General features: G+C 40.8%; 1 protein-coding gene across 1 annotated transcript; it reads right to left on the bottom strand.

Moving 5' to 3' along the window:
- Window positions 1-1,590: 1,590 nt before the first annotated feature.
- On the bottom strand, window positions 1,591-10,229 carry LOC105026212 (ganglioside GM2 activator). Its single transcript, XM_010897528.4, has 4 exons — window positions 9,960-10,229; window positions 9,725-9,877; window positions 5,768-5,950; window positions 1,591-3,320 (listed from the first exon to the last, which is right to left on the bottom strand). The coding sequence occupies exons 1-4, from the start codon at window positions 10,059-10,061 to the stop codon at window positions 3,162-3,164; spliced, it is 597 nt and encodes a 198-aa protein (XP_010895830.1). The 5' UTR covers window positions 10,062-10,229; the 3' UTR covers window positions 1,591-3,161.
- Between the last annotated feature and the right edge of the window lie 804 nt (window positions 10,230-11,033).

The following is an 11,033-nucleotide window of genomic DNA, read 5'->3' as shown; positions in this document are numbered from 1 at the left end:
GATCAGCACTATAGCATATTATTATAAGATTTGGCATTTGGAAAGTCATGTCCAAGTCTTATATTAAACAGAAAATGTGAGTTTGTGAGGGCTCCAAGGTCTTGGGCATTATAAAGCGTCATAAATTCAAGACGCGAGGCAGGAAAGCCAGACATCCAGCAGGGACACACGTAGGCCTAATAAATGTGCTCTGTGCCACAGAGCTTTAAGACAACGCTGGCAGGTTCTCTCACCTCAACCTTCTCTCTTCTCAACCAAATGATAACATTCTTTCCACTGCATTCATCCCAAACTGCATTCATCCCTAGTCACTACAGAGTACCCCACTTGATAGTAAGAATGGTTTACCGTAAAGGGAATAGGTTGCCATTTATTTCACAGGCCTCTGAGACCAAGTCAGAGCACAGAGTCCTAGAGAGACACATGACTATAGTTCCCTGTAGCCACAACAGAGGACAGCGGTGGGCAGAGATTTACATTGCTCTGTTTTGCCTCCGCCATCTTCGACATTATCACTCATTTTACCCTGCACCACGAACAGTAAAAACCTGAAGTTTACTGCTTTAAAATACTATGAATATTCACTCTGACAAACCAAAAAAAGTTACCTTATACAATATAAACACCCGCAGTGCCCCTACCTGAAGTGCATGAACAAGAAAGGGGGTTATTAAGGAGTGATGCATGAATAACAGGAAATCATCAAGCAATTTACTAGACAACAGTTTGCAGGGGTAAACAGAAAAACCTCTGTAAAAAGCTCCTCCTTGCTTTCTATGTAGTATAGGAGTTATAAGGAGAAACACTGCCTCTATGTGAGTTATTGAAAAAAAAAAGTTCAAACAATACTATAGTTATTATTACAGTGATAAACTACATCAAACCCAGATGCTAGAGGACAGACAACAACTAGTATTACCTGTCAAGGGACATCTGCTTTGAGACATGTTGTGATATAGAGAGAGCACCTAGAAATTTGGCACTTCAAAGTGAACTGAAGTACACCCTGGAAAATGAGGAGAATGAGGAGAACGTTGACAAGTTAACAAGTAACTCAGTCATCTGGAATCTGAACAGCCTTGTAATAAGACTGGATTTCCATCTGCAGACTGACTGGCCTAAAAGAAGATTAATTTCAAGGCTTCCTACTGCATATAAAAACACCAAGTATATACAGCTCTGGAAAAAATTAAGAGACCACTGCAACTTTTTATTTTCTTTCCAAAAAAGTTGAAAAGGACAGTTTTGAGAGATGAACAGAAGCATTCAATTTGCAGTGGTCTCTTAATTTGAACCCTTCTGCTCCTCACTCAAAACCATCCGTTTTGACTTTTTTGGAAATGAAAGAAAAAGGTGAAGTGATTTCAACTTTTTCCAGAGCTATATATGTTTTTAAAGAAAAATACCATCACAATTATATGCATTGAAAACCACTTAAAAGTTGGTGTGAAAGTCAAATGAATCAGTACGTATAGTCAAGCCATAATACCCAATCACCCACTGTGTAGTGTACATTTGTTTAACAACATTTAATCTCTAGTGCCATCCAGTGGTAATAATTAAACATTGCATAAATTCACAATACACTTGTTCACAAGTTGTCAATTACAAGATTCCTTTTATTAAAAAAAAAAAAAAACATTTTAAAGTGTGAATGTACAGAGTGGCTTTACAGTGATGTATTCACCAGCTCAATATTATTTTCTTCCATAAGTAAATACATTCTTAATTACCAAGGAACAATGAGATTTCTAAGCATGTTTAAAATGTCATCAACGTGTACTTGAGACAGGAAGGGCACCTTTTACTTAGTACACTTAACTCCCAAATTGGTTCTATAATGAGCATATGGGTGTACGACAGGATTGTTTGCCTATATTCATCCAATTCCCTTTGAAAACATTACATATATAGACCGTATCATTAGCCATACCCACCAAATCTATTAGCATCAATACACCATCAATTAAAACTAACATTCTCTGGTACCACCACTAGCAAACAGAACCAGTATTAAAATCCAAGGCACTAAAATCTAATTGGTTGTACACATCTGACACCCTATTCCATACATAAGGCACTACCCCGAACCAGAGCCCCAGTGAAAAGTATTGCACAATGTAGGGAAGAAGGCGCCATTTGAGACACGGCCGACAAAACTAACATTTCACCCTGAAATTTATAAAGCGGAATGAAAACCTTTAATTTAAAATGTCATCTGACCAGTGCCATCCCAACGGTAATTTACTGCCAAAAGGCATTAAAAGCTTGTCAAGAAATAGGAATCATACTGCATAAAAAGACAAAACAATTCATAGTAGTTATTGCTTGTATAGCAGATTCAGCATAATGTGAATGTTCTGGAGCTGCATTTCCACTACAGAAATAGCACAGCAAATCTGACTCTATTTGGCCCAGAGACAATATTCCCGAAAGGTTTTAAGCAGGGGTTTTAAACTGATCCAAAATCAGATCCACCCTCTTCGTTTGATTATCGTTTGGTTTTATTTCCATTAAAGGGGTAAATCCTTCATGAAACCTTACAGCCCTTTGGTTTGGCCACCTATACATTCTAAAGGAGCTATGCGGTGCATTGTGGGTAACATTGGTTTAGCAATCATGTGATGAAGCCTAACACCCTGAATGCGGTTGATCAACCATCAGCTGTGCTGGTGCATTTTGTTCCTCAATTAATTCATCGTAGACTTTCAAATCTGCTAATAGCTGTTTCAGACTTGCACAGCAACCAGATAAAGATTTGAGCGAGTTTTACCAACATAAACATGGTATGTGTGCAATGTGTTTAAGCTATTTTACAACTATATAACATTCAGATTTTGGCTTTATATTATGTCCTACACACTGATCTAAAAGCATTCCTAAAAAGAGCTGTGCAGTGGGATTTTTCTAGTTGACGTGAATCTCAATAGATTTCACATTTATTGCTAGCTTTGTGAGGTTTTCAGTGGATGGCCCCCTTAAATGCAAAACCGATCCTGGATCAGCACTCCTCTGAACCTTCTTGTGTCCAGAAGCCCAGTTCTTAATTGCTGGTCTGAGAAGAGTAGAAGTTCCCTGGAACTGGATCTGTGCGTATAACATGAAATGCGTTGGGACAGCGGCTCATAAACCGAATACAAAACCTTGTCCCTGTGTCCACCTTAGTTATTAGAGTGGACAGCAAAGGTGATTTTAAGGCATCCCAGCTCTTTCTCCATTGCTCCAAGGACTCCCTGTACTTTGTAGTGTCCGTTGGTCAGCCAGTAAGGCAGGTCCATGTCCGGGAGGTAGAAACCAGACTCTGGCAGCGTGTATACCCCCTTGGAGAAGACAGACAAAAATAACAGAGTTCAAAACAATACACTTTGTCCTTCTCTCCTTCCTAAAAGGAAATGTATCCCTAAAGTCTACTAGTTTTGAGCAGGACCCACAGACCTTTAATGCCATTTGGGACACGTATAGTAGTACGGTATGCTTAGTTTATGAAAAAGTACAGATCATTAGCATGAATAGAACAGAACAGTTGAAAACAAGTAGCCTAAACACATCAACAAATCTTTGAGTAAACTGAATGACTGCTATGTACTAAGTTGGGGAACTGTATCGATCACTGTAGTCAGGAAAACGTATCCTTGTGAAAACATGAGCACTGAGTGAGAAAAACACAAATACTGCATGTTCATGGTTTTCACTGTTATTTGGAAGATAATCTTTCACATCCACATGATGTGTGCAGAAGACCCATATTGGTTGAAGTTGTTTAGTTTTAACACCTAGACAATGGAAAGTGGATCATTTGGCAAACAAAGAGGTTTCTGTTGCCCAAAGAAATTGTTCACAATGCCATCAACGGACAACAGGTCAACTGAAGGGGATATGAAAGAGGGAAGTGGCCAAGCCCTAACCACAAGAGGTGCTGGCATTCTCGACGTTGCATAGCAAAGACAGGTTTTGTATGCGGAAGACAGTGTGTATATTTATTTTGATAAGACCCTTCCATCTTCCTTTTCCATTTTACTTATCAACAGAAATTAGCATTTTTTTAAAGGGCCGTAGGTGAGCATTTCACTGTTAGTCTACACCCATGGTGTGATGAAGCATTTTAAAAACTCGATTTGAAAAGCACCCAAACACACTGCTCAAAACAATTGAAGGGAACATGTAATCACAGTATAACACCAAGTCAACTATACTTCAGGGATATCAATCTATCCAGTCAGGAAGCATAAGCGATTGTGAATCAATGTCACCGGTTTTGGTGCAAATGAAAGTGACAACAGGTGCACTGGAGAGGCAAAAGCAAGACAACCCCCAAAAGGTGAATGGGTTTGCAGGTGGTGGCCACAGACAATTGCTCTCTCTTCTTATCCTTCCTGACTGACTCTTCTCCAGTTTTGCTAGTGTCCTTGTCACTACTGGTAGCATGAGGCGGTACCTGCAGCCCATTCAGGTTGGACAGGCAGTCCAGCTCCTCCAGGATGGCACATCCATACATGACATTGCAAGGTTTGCTGTGTCTCCCAGTACAGTCTCAAGAGCATGATGGACCATTACACAAGGACAGCTGGACAAGGCCGAGAGCTGGACATCAACCCAGAAGCTGGACTGGCATCTGCTCCTTTGTGCGAGGAGGAGCACTGCCAGAATCCTACAAAATGACCTCCAGTGGGATACTGGTGTGCATCTTTCTGACCACACTGTCGGAAACAGACTCCATGAGGGTGGCATGAGGGCCCGACATCCTCTAGTGGGACCTGTGGTCACCGCCCAGCACCGTGCAGATCAACTGGCATTCACCAGAGAACACCAGAATTGGTAGGTCCACCATTGTTGCCCTGTTCTGTTCACAGATGAAAGCAGGATGACACTGACCATGTGACAGCTGTGAAAGAGTCTGGAGACCCTGTGGAGAACTTAATGCTGCCTGCAACGACATCCAGCATGACCAGTTTGGTGGTGGGTCAGTGATTGCCTGGGGAGGCATATCCTTGGAGGGTTGCACAGACCTCCAGATGCTAGGCAATGGTACCCTGACTGCTGTTAGGTACCGGGATGGAATCCTCAGACACATTGTCAGGCATTACGCTGGTGCAGTGGGCCCTGGGTTCCTCCTGGTGCAGGACAATGCCCAGCCTCATGATGCCAGAGTGTGTAGGCAGTTCCTGGATGATGAAGGCATTGATGCCATTAACAGGCCCTCATGTTCCCCAGACCTGAATCCAACTGAGAACCTCCAGGACAGTATTTATCGGTGCATCCGACGCCGCAGCGTAGCGCCACAGACTGTCCAGGTGCTCACTGATGCCCTGATCCAGGAGGAGATTCCCCAGGACACCATATGTCTTATCAGGAGCATGACCAGATGTTGTCGGGAGTGCATACAGACACGTGGGGACCAAACACACTACTGAGTCACATTATGAGTTGACATGATGAAATTCAGGCCAGTTGGAACAGTCCTTTGAGTTTGAATCCAGCCCTCAATCAGTTGGTGATTTTGGTTTCTACTGACCATTGTTACGTCATTTTGTTCTCAACGAATTACACAATGTACAGTAAAGATGTTGACCTTTAAAGTATTTCCTTCATCGAGATCCAATGTGGGATTTAAGTGTTCCATACATTTTTCTGAGCAGTGTAAATAACAAGGGGCAGAAACAGAGGGACCACCTGGGATTTCACAATAACAATAGAGGTTCGCTTTCTATTGCGACATCGTTTCAAATGACTATGCCCTAATCGCTGTGACGACGCTCCGCTGACTCACGGCTTTGAAGGGGCAGTGGCAGGGCATGCCGTAGGTGTGCAGGGGCTCAGGGCAGTCCTGGCCTGGTGGGATCAGTTGGTTGAGCAGGTTACACACGTCTGAGTAGTGGCAGCTCCCTATCTCATCCACGCACGGGACTTTGACCCAGAACCCGGCCACCTCCTTCTCCAGGGTCACATTTACCTACGATGAGAAAAGATTAAGGTTCAGTTGCACAAGTGCAATTTAATTCTTGGATTTTAAATTTGACTAGGCGACACCTCACAGGAAGCAGCATTTAACACAATTTTGAAGAACTTTTAGAACTGAAATTTAATGTTAATTCTACAGACCATGTAACAGTTTGTTTTTGATGTACCGATTCAGGAAACAGAATCTAAAATTAACCAAATCTCTCAAGGAACAGAAACAAAAAGCAACCTCCACTTTCCCGTAAACAAAACACTTATTTCAAATGGGTGGGAACCGGTAAATATGACGTGTTCGTGATTCTGGTACTCCTTTGCCCAAACAACAATTCAAGACTAACTGACTCAGACAAAGTACATTTAAAGTTGCTCTGTTGTAGCCATTCCTCCTGCCATCTACCCACATCATAATTGAGTTATTCATTGAAAGGCACACGGTGTAGAATCCCACCTCTGAACAAAGACACGATTTGTCTCGTCTTCCCTTACAGAACAAGACTGGAATAGTACTAGCTAGTCCAGGTAGTTAGTAGGGTAGGAAGGACAGTACTACGCTAGTGTCTAAAGTGAGTATACGAGAACTGCAGTTGCCTACTGCTAATTTTTTATTGTGTTTATGTGAGTATCGCCAAATCTCTGCCCGCAGAAACAGTCTTTTGTCCAACATATCAACCTAGAATGCAAACTAGCTAGCCTGCACAGCTTTTCCGCATTGTTTGGAAGTGATTTTGTCTGTTAACAACAGTGCTTCCAGTCAGAACGTTTGGTTCTGTTCAGAACAAAACAAAAGTAAAGAAATGTCTGGTTCAACAAGTACATACTTATGGTGGTCTGAAAAGAGTTGACTATTCATGTTGTGGGTTACCTACAATAATTTACAATTACCTTAAAAACATTTCCCAGAATACATTTGAACAGCGTTATTCTAAGTGGAGGTTGAAATGCTGGGGGGTGGTTAATATATTTTGTTTGGAGCAAAAACAAAATATGCTTTCAAAAATCTGGTCATTTAAAATATAAAAAACAAACTAGGTCCTCACTGAAAAAATCTGAATACTGTTGCAAATCAAAGGAACAATCTAATGAAAAGACTGATTTTAAATCAACTGTAAAACAATGTATTATTTGCATTGAAAAGTGGCATATCCTTTTGATAAGAGGTGTCTAATGTTGGGATCATTTGCAACTAGTAAACTCTGAAATGCACATCTGGCTAAACGTAAAGTTCATAAACATTAATCAAGTATAATATTTATGCATGCTTAATGCTTGAGTTAAACTGATTTGCATATATATATATATATATATATATATATATATATATAAAAAATGTATTTTTATTTTTTACCAATTGTGCTAACGGTGGGGTACGGCGAACTCAAATTCTATTGAAAAGTATTCTTTAAATTCATTTAAATTTGTCAACATTGTGAAATGTCTGGTGTTATCTGAGGAAAGGGTTGAAGCCCGCTGTAAATGTCCACATCTAAACACAATACCCATCTCAAGACCAAAACATTTACCCTAAAGCAAAATAGACCCATCACAAGGTCCTTAAATGAGAGAAGGAGCAGCCTGGTTAATAGTATGACAATAACAGCTATTCAGATAGCATAATTACATAAAACACACCCAAGACCAGGGTAAGGCAATCGTATTGATGAACTTTAGACAGAAACTGGTCCACAAGTTCTATCAACAAAACATGATGAGAAAATAGCATCATTAAACTTTGAGGCTTGATAAACAAATACTCCACTGGTTCTGTCAATAACTTAAGACCGTTAACTTGGACAGACACAGAATGAAAAGAAAATAGGCCCACCCAACTGGGGTGTTTAGAAAAAAAAGGCTATTCTAGCCATCACTCATTGGTTGTCTCCAGTAATGTGTCTTGCATTGCACTACATTGATAGAGGGTTACAGCAGTGTCATCCAAAACACAGCATTGTTTACTGGAGGAAGCAAAGTCAGATTTCTCTGCCCTGCATTCACTGATCCAGTAAGAGTGAACAATGGCCAATACCTGAAATAAAACAATATTAATACAATAAGTAATGCAATAAAACATTTGTTGAAATGTGGGTTAGCAGTGTATATCTGCATGTTGAAATGCTGAGTGCAGTAGAAAAATAGAGCATGAAGAAATAAATACGCAAATGTTCCCACCAGTGGGGTTTTTCCACCAAGCTCGTTTTTGCACTGCATAACGACCTTGTGCACATAAAATATATAATGTTCCTTTCCTCATGTAGAAATGTCCAATGTGTTTCCATGACATTTTTCAAACCAATAATTTTGTCACGAAAAACTATTAAATAGCAAATATGCCACACTCTGGTCTTGGCACCTGTGTTCTAACAGCTTCCAAATACAGTGTTGAAGGCTACATGAGATTATTACAGAGAGCAAATGGTCTTTTCATTTGTCACATAGCCCCAATGCATCATTCCTCATGAATGATTAGAGTCAATTCAGTAAAACCTTAGATAACTGGAAGGTAGCGTCAAGCGCCATCCTGTGCACTTTTACCACTTTTTGAAGATCATCAACTCATGCTTTATGAATCCACACAACTTTGTGTTGATTTTGATATGTTTATTCGAGGAGCATTTCCACCTAATTCATTTATAGACACAAAAAGATTCCACAATGTAAATCATTGTGACAATTGCAATAGTATTTTCCTGTACCATGTTCTGTTTTTTTAATAGGGTGACTTCACTGAGACTAACTGTGGATTGTTTACGACACACCTAGTTCGAAATAAATTAGAAAAAAAATTCAGCCTGTTTCGTGGGGGATGGTGATTTTGACTAACTGCATTTGTCACATTACCCATCTGATTAGAATAAACCAATGACCGCATTCTGGCAAGTGGGTGGGTTTTAAACCAGTTTCTCCAAACAGGGTTGTGTATGTAAATACACTCTTTTAAAGGACATAATAATAAATTACGAAGCACTACTTTTTAGTGCTGAACTAAACCTGATATGCACTCCATATACAGTTCATTAGGTATAAACATCTAGTACTGGAAGAGCCTGAATTCTTCAGGTGTCAGAAAAGTTGCACAGGCATGTTTGTTCATGCAGCATTACATAGTTGCTGCAGATTAGATGGTAGTACATCCATACTGCAGACTTGTTATCCACTAGACTGCTGACTGGATGTTTTTCTATTTGTTGCACCAACAAATAAAAGGGAAATCTTAGACACTGCTGTGCAGAAAAAGCCCAGTAGGGCAGTCGTTTCCGAAATACTGGAACCAGAGAGCCTGACAGGGACTCTTGAAGGCCATGCAGAAGTCTATTATGTCAGTTTTTCACCCAATCTTTAAAACATGTTCCTTGTGTGGGTCATTGTGGTAACTCACAGCAGGATAGAGAGTGTTGAATATCAAGATTTGTCCACCAATGTGCATTTTGCAAAGATATTCAGCTTTTTCCAATGTATCTGCTGGTGGAATAATCTAAAGTGAATGACTGCCCATTAAAATAAATAATATTAAATAAGAAATTATATTGAAGCATGCACATGCTGCAAGTTTTCCCAGGTAGTGTATGCTAAATGACATTAACATGTTACAGTTTGTTAGTTCTGTCATGAGCAGTTGACATTTTTTTTGTTACACATTTTGAAGAGGGTCAATCAGTACACAGTTAGCCATTGAAATCTGGTCAGTCTGGGCAAAGTCTGAAACTAACTACAACACTGCATTCAGGACTTTTGAGAAGAATATCCATGCTTGGTGTACATGGGTACTCACAGCAAGGGGGGTGGTCAGTTCGACTGTTGTGGACCCGGATGCACTGGCAGTTAGGTCCCCTGGGATAGTGATGGGATCCGGAGACAGGGCAAGGTTTTTCAGAACCGCTGGGTCGTCTGGCTTTCCACAATTCTCCCATGAAAACCCAAGCATCTGTGAATTTTGAGTTTTTATATGACTAATGGGTTTGATATGAGACGAGATTTACGATTATGAAAAACAATATTTCACTCACCTTTGCAGAATATGTCGATCGCGTTTTTACACACTGAGCAACGCGATTCACCAGCATAGAGCTTACCATGCATAGCGTTACCACTGCAAGATAATTCTTCATTGTGCTTGAAATAACAGGTTAATTCAAGAAAAACAACAGAAAAAACAGCAGAAACACAGACTGTGCAACGTCTACCCAGTTAGGCACTAGCTACCACTACGATGTCAATACACGTTCTGAGGCAATGCACGAAATATGTCTCCCATTTGTCCGCTCTCACTTCCGTGTTTGTTAAATCAAAGAGACACGTGAGTCAAACCAGAAGGTGTGTCACGTGACAAACCTCCAGGAAGCAAGAGACAGCGTGACAAACAGTGTTGCCAGAGGGGATGGTTTCCGACGAATTTGGGTATTTTTTAATGACAGTGTGCGGCCAAAAATGTGCTTGGGCGTTTCGATTTACAGATAGGATTGTATAGTAATAGTAACTTTGAGTCTTTTTTTTGTGGCGTCCGCGGTTTTTTAGCAGAACACTGTCAATGATATCTGGCAACCCTGGTGACAGACAGCCTGGACTGGCCCAATATAGCTCAGTGACCAGAAGGCCTGACCATTCGAGCTGACGCCCTGCGAAGGGTTGACTATATATATATCAACAATAAGATGCAGGGGGAAAAAGCTTGTACATCTCTCTATTTGGACCATAGACTGTAAAAAAAATGGACGACGCCCTTTCGCTCTTTTCCATTGGTGAAAACTGAAGCCGCCAGTGTCCCGATACGGCGCTGACATCTTGGACTTGCGCCTGCGCAGATAGCGATCTTGGGACCAGTTCTGCGCAGTAGTTATGCGCAGTAGCGAGCAGGAAGTAAAGCCGTAAAGCCGCGAAATCAACGGCCCCACCCCTGTGCCCCGCCCTCACTCTCCCTCGCAGAATGCGCATACCGTAATCAATCGCACGTCCAAGTACAGTACAACCTTTGCTTGTTAAACCTAGACGATATGTTATAGCCTAACTTACATCATGTTTAACCTTAATTTAGAATAGGCCTAATACAAAAATAATTGGTAACGTCTAGCTAACGATCACCT

This window comes from Esox lucius, chromosome 4 (assembly GCF_011004845.1).
Source record: "Esox lucius isolate fEsoLuc1 chromosome 4, fEsoLuc1.pri, whole genome shotgun sequence".
Classification (NCBI taxonomy): Eukaryota; Metazoa; Chordata; class Actinopteri; order Esociformes; family Esocidae; genus Esox; species Esox lucius.
The sequence above is the reverse complement of the archived record's forward strand: the minus strand, read 5'-3'. Positions and strand labels throughout refer to the sequence as shown.